The sequence below is a fragment of the Mesocricetus auratus genome, unplaced genomic scaffold (assembly GCF_017639785.1).
Source record: "Mesocricetus auratus isolate SY011 unplaced genomic scaffold, BCM_Maur_2.0 Super-Scaffold_100003, whole genome shotgun sequence".
NCBI lineage: Eukaryota > Metazoa > Chordata > Mammalia > Rodentia > Cricetidae > Mesocricetus > Mesocricetus auratus.
Window position 1 is genome coordinate 102931976 of NW_024429188.1, and position 12387 is coordinate 102944362.

Here is a 12387-nt window from a genome sequence, read left to right on the forward strand (position 1 = left end):
GGTAAAATTATGTAATTATATTATCTCAAAAATTAAAAAAATATTTTAAGGGAAGACTTTACATACACACTTAACGCATGCATTTAGAAAAACAGCATCATACTAAAAAACACAGTATCATAACATTGGTTCACGTTTTTCTGGAGACAGAGAAGCTGAAGAAATGAGATTAAAAGTTAAAAACAAAAAAGCCACTACCAAAACCAAGGTGAGACAATCACTTATTTATTGGACAGGGCAAGGTCATTTAAAGAGAGGAAACATATTCAAAAATGGGTTTATTGGTGTTACAGGCATCAAGGCTCACAAACAACAGTATTCAATACATCATGGAAACAGGTCACATACAGCCAGGAAGATGCTGTCATGTCACTCAAAAGTATGCTTTGGAAGCAATCATTAGGGAGTTACTGTGCATACTTGTCATCAACTCACGATTTTTATTCCCTGCAGCTGAGCTATTAGCCCATAGGATTTAGCTAGTTCCCTGGTTATGAAGAGTGTTTCTGCATTCTGGAGAACTTTGATTGTATATGTCTCCTATTTTTTAATGACACTGAAATTATGTCAGTATAGGCTTACCTAGCACTAGCTCACATAGCTGTTTTTGAACTACCCTAGGCAGTAATGGACTATCACACAGTACTGTAAATAAAATTCTGTACTGAACAAACTTAGCACTGTTACAATGCACCCAAATCTTATTTAGCTTTATAGTACCGTATTTCAAGAAGATAGCAGAAATTCAGTGAAGTCGATTTTTAAAAAAATTTGGGACGTTTACCTGGTCTGAGGTATACAAGCTGTCCATAAAGGTAGAGACTTTTAAAATTTACTATGTCAATTATTTGCCAAAAAATTAGCATTATTTTTAGTAGGATTTTCTTGGCTGGGTAGGCAAGAATAGATTTTTAACATCCATTGTAAAAACTAAAGAAATATTAGAAGCAGTAGTACAGAATGGATGGTTGGCTAGTCTATGTAACAAGATTAACTGAGAACTCTGTCAGGTATTGGATTTCCCTCTTTAAATTCATTACTTAACTACTGTTTTTCCTGTGATACTGGGGATGAACCGGCTAGACAAGCCGTCTACCACTAGCCCCTCAACCACTTCCTCTCACTGTAGTAGGTTATAGGTTCTCAAGATGAGTGTTCACTCCACACAGGAAACCGTACTTAGGAAATTGTTTGCAAAGACTAAATATTGCATGAATTCATTGTTAGTAAATGATCAGACTATGCAAATATAGACTATTGGTTCCCTGGGACCTAGGTAAGACACACTGGGAGGAAATCAGAGGTGACTACTAAGGAATACAGGGCTTCATTGGGGTTAGAAAAATGGCCATGACTTATCATGTAGTTGCATAATTTTATGATTATATTAAAAGTTACTTAATTGTACTCTCTTAAATTTGTATAACTTCTTTAAAGATAAAGTCTCAATGTGTATCTCAATCTGGCCTTGAATTTGTGTGACAACTTTCCTGCCTTGGCCTCATGAGTGTTAGAATTACAGGTGTGAGCCACATCTTTAAAAGAATGAAATTACAAAGCATGTAGATTAATTCTCAGTAACATTATTATGAAAAAACATTAAGAAGGGAAGACAGTCCCCCAAGAGAATAAAACAAGTAATAGTCAACGAGAATGGTAGAAAAGCCTGATATACAGCATGCTTCTTGCATGCCATTTTGATTTCACTATCATCACCATAGTCCTTGCATTCACTTTTTTGGGGGGTTGGGGTTAAGACAGGGATTCACTAAGATAGCCTAGATTTGCCCCAGACTTGTGATCCTGCTTCAGCCTCCTAAGTGCTAGGATTACATGCACATGCCACCACACCTGGCTTGACTTCACATTTTTAGACTGTTTGTAAATTATTTTAGGCAATCAGTAGATTTCTGAGTAGAAATTTCTGAACAGTCAGTGCTACACAGACTTAGCAAAACAAAAGAAAAATAAGCCAACGCCAGGAGGCTGGGATGTAGCTCAGTTTCTAGAATGCTTGCTTAGCATGCATAAGGCCATGGGATCAATGCCCAGGACCCAGAAAACCAGGTGTAGTGGCAGCACCTATAATCTTAGCACTGAGGAGGTGGAGGCATGAAGATCAACCTTGGCTACATAGTGAGGTTGAGGCTAGCTCAGGTTATGTGAAATCTTGTTTACAAACAAAAACAACAAAAACAAATCAATGACAACATAATCTTATCCTTTGAGGCTGTGCCTCACTGGGTAGAAAGGCTGAGGTTCATTCCTAATGAAAAAATATGCCAGCAAGTGTAGGAGTATCTGGATATCAAGATCCTGCTTGAAACAAACAAACAACAAAGACAGACAGACACACACACACACACACACAAGCTTGAGGTGGGTTTCCTATCAAAATCCGCAGTTATTCCCTTTACACCTATATAATTTAACAAAATTAATGTGTTGATGCTTGTGATAAGCAATAATCTCTACAAAGTAATGTTGAGCGTCTTAGTTTCCTAGCTAAAAAAGCTACTCCAATTTTCCTAAGAGTAAGATTACCGTTTCTGAAAAATATTCAATGCTGTGTCCTTATACGCACCTTTAGCGCCATAGTGAAGATATAAAATGCCAAGCCAGCTCTCAATCAGAAGCTACAAAGCAACTTCTTAAATGATCTTAACTTTCTAAGAGAACTGAAATGGATTAGCTCCAAATATGTAGAACAATTTTTTGCATGTGCCTTTAGATTAAATGACACATTTCCTTTATTTTCACTAATTCACTAAATAAGCCAATAGACTTTGTATGAATGAAACTGGCTAATGGCAATCAGTTTTCCTCAATCAATACTATTCTACATAGGCAAGATAATAAAGTCATAAATTGTCTTTTTGGTCTACTTTCAACTAGACTTACATTATATAATCAGTGAAAGTTTTACAACAAAACAACATGAGTAGTTTTACACCAAGATTAACTTGTTAAATACATATGTTATGATAGAATTTCTGACACAAAAATTGTTCACTGCACACAGAATCTCAGAGTGATGAAACAAGACAGCTGATGTTAGAAGGTATCTGGGAGTGGAGTCTGGAGAGAAACCATTGATAAATTGGCAAGTATCCACAAAAGCAGAGTCACTCTTTAGGGGACCTAAGAAAAACTGCAAAATCACCACTTTGGTCTTCTTAAAGAAGTTGGTCTAATAAGAACTAAAGACCATTTGACTCTTGTGCTGCAAAATGCAGGTCTTATATGGTTTTTTCAGGATTCCTAAAACCTGTAGTGCAAAAGAAAAGAAATACGAAAATAAATAATCACAAAAATCCCAACATTTTTTCTGGGAAATGTGTTCAAAACAGTGACTTTTACAAAACATGGGAATTGTTTTAAATGAACGACAAAAAAAAAAAACCTCTATAAGAAACTTCAAAGACTCATTTCACAGATAACTTATACACTATTTGATTTCAACAATGTACAAATAAGGGCCATAGATTATTTTAATTAGTTCTGAAATAGCAATATAAATACTGATTGTTGGGGGGAGTTTTACACCCCAAACTCCAATACTCAATTCTGTGTCTGTCCTGTTATTTAATTTGTAAAAAGCTTAACGGCGCAGTGAGTCAAACTTTCTTAACTTCAATGACGTGTTAGAGGACAATGCATCGAGGTTTGAAGAATTTGTTGCATCCGAAGGCCGGAATAGCACTCGGCCACGATGATTAAACACATAAAAAGATGGGTGATTCCTTAAAGTATCAAATGTCCTTAAAAAGAAAAAAAAAGCACCAATTTTAGATAAACCTTTATAAAATTGCATTTGAAAAATAAGCAGGTTTCCAATTAATTATGAATTTGCTGTGAATTATATTTCTTAATAAGAATACATCAGAGATTAGACTAGAAATGGTAATCATACTGTATGGCATATTTTTACTATACAAAGAATGTAAGAAACTTGGAAATGACCATAAAGTTCTCAGACCTTTTATTCAGCCACTCATTCCTTCTCATTCCTTCCAGGGTGCCTAACAATACTAACAAACAGTAGATGAACTTCAGTCATCTCTGTAAACTTAACAGTAGCTTATGATGAATCATCTTTCAAATGCTACCACACAGACTATACCTCTGATCCTTCGGCCCTAACCCATAGACATTTCAAGGATCTGTTTTTCGAGCACAGTGAAAAATTCATTTTGGCCTTCTGTATGTACTATTTTGCTGCCCCCTACTTGATGCCATTTGGTTTGGCTCCTTTCTTTCCTGGCCTCTTGCCTGACATCCTTCGAAGATGCTCCCAGTGAGATTTGTATCATTCAAAAAAGTCCATAAATGTCTTGAGATAAGAGCTTTTCTTTATGGAAAAAAAATGTCCAAGTCAGCCCACTTAACCACACAGATGGAAATAAGAGGGGCTGGAGAGATAGCTCAAGGGTTAAGAATGTATACTGTTCCTGCAGAGCACCAGGGTTTAGTTCCCAGCATCCATGCTGGGTAGGTGGCTCATAACTGCCATTAACTCTAGCTCTAAGTGAATCCGATTCTCTTTGGCTTCCACAGGCACCTGCACATAAACTCATGTAAACACATAAACATGAATGCAAAAGAATCTTCAAATAATAAATTGAAATAATGAAGTAAATGGAGGGGGATTAACTTCCTCCAGTGTACAGATGTTTATTGTGAATCCTTCTAAGAAAATATTGTAAAGGGTGATTACTTCTGGATAAAGAAGGTAGGGAAAGCCCTAAAGTGAAATTGAACAAACTGAAGTAAAAATATGGGGCAAGTAAGCAAACAAAAACCAGAAGAAACATCCAGAATAATGATGTTCTTTAATCCAAAAACAGAAAAATGGCTGAGGGCACAGTTTAGGTTCAAATGACAGAGGAAACAAAATTCAGTTATTCTTCCAAAGACTAAGCTGGGATGAGAAGATAAAAGAATAAGAAGGGAGAAGACAGAAAGAGGAAGGGAACAGATAGGAGGGAAAAACAGGGAAGGAACCTAGCTAATGTTTCTTAGCTATTATTTCTGTATACTTATTTTCATCCATCTATCACATCCTAACCAACCAGTAATTTTAGGTCACTAGCAGGAACCACAGTCTAATACCTTGTTTTTACTTTTCTCCTTTTATGGTTTTGTTTTGAATCAGGCTCTTCCTATATACAGCCCAGACTGTCTTGGAACTCACAGTCCTCCTGTTTCACCCTCAAGAATCCTGGGCTTACAGGCATGTGCCACTATACCTGGCTTTCAACTTCTACTTGTCCTAGGATACCAAACACGAACGTAGTTCTTTTGCCTAATATTACTTCTACAAACTACATACTCAAAAGATAGAAATGAAACCAACTTTTGTGTAGCTGAAATCACATTGTAAATCGTGTACAGAAAACAAATCTCTCTGAAGTTAAAGGCTTCTAGAAAGGACTTACTTATTCTTTAATTCTGAAGTGGCATCCATGTCTTTGAACTCCCCTGCGATATGAACTATGCCATAACAGGTAACTGCAAAGGCCAGAAGTGTCTGAAGAACTATCTGTGAGTACAAAGATTCAGATTAACAAATAGCATATGAATACTGTTTGAAAAACTAGAAGCCGGGCGTTAGTGGCGCGTACCTTTAATTCCAGTACTTGGGAAGCAGAGGTAGGTGGATCTCTGTGAGTTCGAGGCCAGCCTGGTTTATAGAGCGAGTTCTAGGACAGCCTCCAAATCAATACAGAGAAACCTTGTCTCGAAAAACCAAAAGAAAAAAGAAAAAAAAGAAAAAAAGAAAAAAAAAAAGAAAAACTGACAATCCACTTCTCCCCTCTGTGCAAGTTCTAACAAGCATTCTTCAGTGCCACTCACCAAGGAGTCAGTTCTTGAAATGATTTGTACTTAGACACAATAAAATCTCTTAAGTACACTAACACTTCCGATGTTTTAGGAAGCGAACTTAGCAATATGCTCAGAGAAGCATAGTCACCAAGTACTGAGTGGTACCAAACCACTTAGAACTCAAGTACCAAACAGTGACTGCTTCCAAGAGCAACTAAAACTCTTTTTTTGTTATTTTATCACTGGTGAGTATCAGAGAAGGCACAAAGCATATGAGCACAAAAGCAATAAAAAGGTATCAAGTACCTGCCTGCCAACCAACTAAACTTTCAGTTTTTCCCTTCTCTTTTTGAAACAGTATCTCACCATACATCCCAGGTTGGCATTAAACTCACAACCCTCCTACATCAGCCTTTCCAGATGCAGCGATTACAGGTATATGCCACCAAACCTGGCTTTTCAGAACCTTCCAAGACCCTGTCCCATTATTTCCTTTCTTTCTTTCTTTCTTTCTTTCTTTCTTTCTTTCTTTCTTTCTTTCTTTCTTTCTTTAAGTTAACTACTGTACTTAATCGTGTATTAATCAGGTTCTTGGCTGTTGGCAATTTTCCTTCCTGTTTTTGAACAATTTATGAACCTCTAAAACACATTATTGTTTACTTTTATTCATTTTGAATCTCATTTAAATGCACTCAAATACATTCTTTTGAGACTAGCTGTCTTTCCTCAGCAATATTTGTGAGATTCATCCCCACAGCAGTAGTCTGTTCCTTTTCATTGTGTTTAGAACCTACCATATGAAAGCACCATGATTTAGTTCATTATTCCTGGGAATGTGGGATGTCTCCTGGTATTTTTACAGGGCCAACATAAATATTCCTACATGTCTCCTGGTACACAGGGATGGAAACTCTGAGTACAGAGTATATGTATATGTGTGTTCAGATTTATTACATAACACCAAACTGCTTTCCAAATAGGTTGTGCAAGCAACAATGCTTAATTTCATGTTTGAAATGAGGCAACACAGGATTATGGGCCTATTTTCTTAATTATGGTTACATGAATTTTAAATTTGCCAATTTAGAATCCTAAGAAAACTATCTTAAATAGATATGAAAATGTGTATATGTTTGTATACATTTACCAAAAAGAAAAGGTGACTGGAGGCCAAGTTAACAGCCACATACACTGTACTATTAGTTAAAAACAGGTAGAGACATAATTAGCTGCAAGCTATTAATGTCTAAATTAAAACCCAACATCTGAGCCGGGCGTTGGTGGCGCACGCCTTTAATCCCAGCACTCGGGAGGCAGAGGCAGGCGGATCTCTGTGAGTTCGAGGCCAGCCTGGTCTACAGAGTGAGTTCCAGGACAGCCTCCAAAGCCACAGAGAAACCTTGTCTCGAAAAACCAAAAAAAAAAAAAACCCAACATCTGAAATGTCACTTTACATTCCACCCACCAATATGCCAAAGAGATTGTCTTGTTTTGTTTTTTAAGACAGGGTCTCAGTTCAATGTTGAGGAACACCTTGAGCTCCTGAGCCTCCGGTTTGTACATTCCAAGTGCTTGGATTACAGATGTGTGCCACCATGCCCCATTTATTGGGTACAGAGGATCAAACACAGAGATTTGTGTATTCCAGGCAAATACTACTGAGTTACATCCCTAACCCCTAGGAGATTGTGTTTCATGTTAACACAATTAGCAAAAAATGTGGTTAATCTATGAACTGTCATAAAAATATGCTCCAAAAATTATGTCCAAGGAAAACTAACTATACAGTAGGTGTAGCAGCACATACTTGTAATCGCAGCACCCAGGAAATGAAGGCAGCAGAATCAAGAGTTTCAAGGCCAGTTTTGGCTATATACAATTTCAGTGCTAGCCTAGGCCACACAACCTGTCTCCAAAACAAAACAAAAAGTGAAGCTAACTAACTCCAAGACTACATATATACTTAGCATTGAATAATGAATTTGGGGGCTCTTCCCTGGCAAAGACTTTCTCCTACTCTCAGCATTCCTTAGTCGTCTGTGCTACTTTGTCTAGTGTTGAGGCCCTATGGTCATCCCTTAAATCATATATATAAAAGTAACATTATAGAAACTGAGCAGTTGTATTTACATATCTAGAAATATATATAGCTATATACATATGTGTGTAACAACAAGTAAAGAAATATAGGTCATGAATTTGAGTGAGTGATGGGTGAGTGCATGGGAAGGGTTGGAAGGAGGAAAGGGGAAATGATATGATTATATTTAATTTTAAAAACAATTTTAAGCTATATATACACATACATCATGCTTTTATAAAGGATCTAGTTGCAACCTTAATTTTCTTGTTTGTTTTACACTTATAGGGGGAAACATAGGTGCCTCGGCATAAGGGTTCAAGTCAGAGAAATCTTGTACAAGTTGATCCTCTTCTACCATGTGAATTCCAGGGATTAAATTTAGCAAGTGCTTCTACACACTGAGACATCTCACCAGCTCCCAAAAGCTGTTTCAATTACGTAAAACAAAGTACATGTGCCTAAGACAACACTGTATATACAAAGGGAAAAGCCTAAACTCTGATATCCTTTAAACTATTACGAATAAATGTGAAATAGCCGGGGAATGGGATCAGTTCTTTTGCTGCTATGGTTTTAATTTTGTATGATTAGTTTATATTTTTCATACTTATTGTTTGTTACAAAGAATTTAACTATTTTATAAGTTTAAATCTAATAATAACAATAAATTATAAGTCAAATGGGGAATAGGCATTAATTCAGGTTAAAAGCCACCTTCTTTAGTTTTTTTTATCATTGATCCTGTCTGTAAGTAATGTATTGTCAACATTGCTTGTTTTGAAACTTCATTTTCAAGGGAACTACTGGGCCAGTGAAATGGTTGAGTGGGTGAGGATGTTTGCCATCAAGCCTGATGACCTGAGTTGTTTTCCCCTGGGACACACATGGTGGAAGAAGAGAATTGACTCCTGCTGATTGTCTTTTACCTCCACACTTGTACCATGGCATGAATGCCCACACACTTAATACAATATTGAAAAAGGAATTTTCATAAAACTTAAGCCAAATAAGAATTTTAAGGGCTATTTTATACTGTGGATACAGAAACTTCTAGGAAGGCCCCTCATTTCCTTCTTTACTTTTTTTTGACAGTCTTACTCTGCAGTACAGGCTGACCTCAAACTCACAACGATCCTCATGCCTCAATCTCCCAAGTGCTGTGATTACAGCTGGGAGCCACCATGTTTGAGAAAATGATGTAATTGAAAAATGTTAAGATTTCAAAATCTTTTGATTTTATGGAATGATAAAAGCAGGTAATGCCGGGCGTTGGTGGCGCACACCTTTAATCCCAGCACTCGGGAGGCAGAGGCAGGTGGATCTCTGTGAGTTCGAGGCCAGCCTGGTCTACAAAGTGAGTTCCAGGACAGCCTCCAAAGCCACAGAGAAACCCTGTCTTGAAAAACCAAAAAAAAAAAAAAGGCAGGTAACAGCTGGGCAAGGTAACACAGGCCTTTAGTCCAACCATTCAGAAGGAGAGAGGAAGAGAGGAAGAGAGGCAGAGGCAGACAGACCTCTGTGATCTTAAGACCAGTTAGGCCTATATAGTAAGTTCCAAGTTGGTGAGAGCTACACCAAAAAAGAAGCAGGTAACAGATGTCATACCATGCTTGAAAATGATAAAGGAATAGTAAAATAACAAAAATTACCATAAGCCAAGTAGCTGATTTTAAACATGTATTTAATGGAATATAAATGACCAACTTACATCTATCGGTAGTGATTCATCTTCCTTTTCTGTTAGTCGCATATAAGAACGATCTATAAACCAGAAACATACCATTAAGGAAATTGTAGCCTGTTTTCCGTTCTTAAAATGCAAGAAAATCAATACACCAAAGAAGTGGTTGACTTATATACTACATAAAGTAATGCTAATCCCAGATTCCTCAAAAACCTCTGCTAATACAGTCATCCTTATCGTTATGAATTAATTTATGCTTGTCATGGCCTGTCTTTCTCACCTTAAGTGAGTGACAGATGGCCAAGTATGAAACAAAGAACTAAGCAACATTTTTCATTCATTAGTACAGAAAACCTACAAATTCTCAAACTTCCTTTCACTAAGTGGTCAAAGAAGTCATAATTATTTAACAATCAATAGGACTACAAAAATCTTTAATGCTGAATGACCCTGCCATTGTACAGTGAAGTCAAAGTGAAAACTGGTACCGAAATGCTTCTCTTCAGTGTAGTGGTCTAATTGGAGTTTCAGGACATCGATGTCTGTTCCTGCTACTACTTAATTCTGCTGCAAGGGATTGAAGGATCAGAATTTGGGAACTGGTAACCCTGAAGCACCAGCTTTTCTATTTACTATCATTTACTGTATCTCATTCTAGACATCCTAAGCAACTCCAAAATGCATTTCAATTGTAGACTGTTAAAATATGTAAGTGAGCAGAGTGTTTCTTAGACTCAAAGATACAGAACCATTCAACTGTCTAAGAGTTTCCTCCGTGGCAAAATGGGAATGTGAAAGTTACATGGGATTTATTTAATACATGACCGTTGTACTGCTATATTAAAGGTCACTGTAGCAGAGATGAGCACAATTCCATAGAATGCTATCTGATGCCACAATTTCACATGACACAACTAGTGTCAAAGGTAATGCCTGTCTTTTGCCAGCATGAGCATTACAGAGGTCTTGCTGCAGTCACAAATCCACAATGCATTCTAATCACTTGAAAAATATAAAATCCAAAATCTTCATTCTAGATTAAGTATGACAATTCCTACTTCATTATGTACTATAGACTTAAAATACCCAAATTGTTTTGAGTGAATGTGTTTTGTTTGGACTCTGTTAAAAAGGTATGTTTTCAGGCAGAGTATATTTGAATTTACAGAACTTTTAAGGACAGGAGTAAAAAAAAATCCAATATCAAAAGTAGTTTTGAATTAACCTTCTACCGTTCCACTTCTAGCTAGGCTTTTTAAATGAAGTCTAACTTGGCACTTTAACAGTATCTTTAATACTAGCTCGGCATTTTTTCATTGTTGAAATGAGGACGTTGGATTTCAAAGGGCCTTCCTTGTTCTGTGTATAACAGAGACAAAGCTTACTTCAAAAATCTAGTACTCCAGTGTATCCTAATCTCCAGGAAAGTGCTCCACAAACCAATGTGCATGTAAAGCACCCAGGGATCTATTAAAATGAAGACTCTGATTCAATAGGTGTGAGGTGGAGCCTGAATGTCTGCTAATGAGCTCCCAGGTGATGTCCATGGTGCTGGCCTACTGACCATACACACTACCAGCAGCAAGGCTCTAAGACACTTTCCGCGGGTCCCTGGTAATCCCCAAACACTTATACATACACACGCTCAGCCTTTTAGCACACTCATTATCTTACTGGAATTATTTCTCCACTAGCCTAAGAATTCCCTTATGGCACCGCAGAACCTCTAGCATCTAAAAGCAGCAGCAACTTCAATCATTGATCTGAGAAAAAAATGAAAATCAGCTATATAGCACGTTATCTTCTGCCCAAGGTCACAGATTTAACAGTTAAGCAAAATCTTAACAACTAACCCTTTAATGCTACCGGTCTACTGCTCTTTCCCCGTGCCACACTGCCTCCCTGAGGCAAATGGTCACTTAACTTCTCAGACTCTGCCTGGACAGCAGAGCGCACAGGATGCTCTCTACCTAACTGCCACGAAGCCACGAGCCATTCAAAGTTCTCAATCCCACACTTTGTCTGATCCGCCCTTACTGGATCTGACATCTCGCGTCTTGAGTTCTGGGACAGACTCCTGCTCTAAATTCTTTCTCAAATATCAGCGATCCTTCCTAACGTTTCCGCAGTCTAGGTGTTCCACAGCCCTCCAATTTTAAGCCTTTCACCGAGGACCCTGCACTGCTTTACTTAAGTCACCCCAAACTATAAGGTCTCTAAAGGCTGTCCCTCCGGCACTGGGTCCGACAGTTCCTTAGGGAGTGCCCCCACACAGCTCTAGGTGTCCCGCATGCAGTAAGTTCCCGTCCTTTAGGCACTTACGCTGCGCAGCTGAAAAGGCAGCGTGGGCTAGGGCAAAGAGGCCGACGCCTACAAGCCCTTTCCACAGCGATGGCGCCATGATTCGGAAGGAGCGGCAGTCCAACAAAAGGAGGCGAAGGGCGGTTGAGCTATTCCTTCTTTCACCGGCGGGCGTCCACGCGGCGCAGGAACATGACGTCACCAAAGCCCTGGGCGCGAAGTGCCGGGTGGCGCAAAACTCAGTGAGCCATGCGAACGAGTTAAAAGGAATGCTGGGAAGAAGGAGAAAGCGGCACGGAAAAAGGTCCTTGGAGCCTCCCCGGAGTCTGCGCGGTGCCGCTTCTCTCAGAGGGGTGGAACTGAGTCGGGGGCGTGAAAGAACAGACCAAGCGAGACCAATGGGGAGACGGAAGAGCGCCGGCAAATAAGCGCTGGGCTTGGAGAAGGGGCGGGGCTTACGGAAAGAGCCAGGAGGAGAGGGTGGGGCTGGTGG

The 12387-nt window shown here is 38.6% G+C and overlaps 1 protein-coding gene across 1 annotated transcript; it reads right to left on the reverse strand.

The window, feature by feature from the left end:
• Positions 1-209: 209 nt before the first annotated feature.
• On the reverse strand, positions 210-12203 carry Mmgt1 (membrane magnesium transporter 1). The gene is made up of 5 exons (XM_040744647.1): positions 11916-12203; positions 9618-9670; positions 5439-5542; positions 3632-3761; positions 210-3268 (listed from the first exon to the last, which is right to left on the reverse strand). The coding sequence occupies exons 1-5, from the start codon at positions 11992-11994 to the stop codon at positions 3191-3193; spliced, it is 444 nt and encodes a 147-aa protein (XP_040600581.1). The 5' UTR covers positions 11995-12203; the 3' UTR covers positions 210-3190.
• Between the last annotated feature and the right edge of the window lie 184 nt (positions 12204-12387).

Bases quoted from the DNA above. Each gene is read 5' to 3' on its own strand.
- Mmgt1 (XM_040744647.1), bottom strand. From the start codon at position 11,994: ATGGCGCCATCGCTGTGGAAAGGGCTTGTAGGCGTCGGCCTCTTTGCC. The intron at 5,543-9,617 runs GTAAGTTGGTCA...TTGTACTCACAG, and splicing joins ATGAATCACTACCGATAGAT to ATAGTTCTTCAGACACTTCT. The intron at 3,762-5,438 runs GTAAGTCCTTTC...TTTCTTTTTAAG, and splicing joins ACTTCAGAATTAAAGAATAA to GACATTTGATACTTTAAGGA.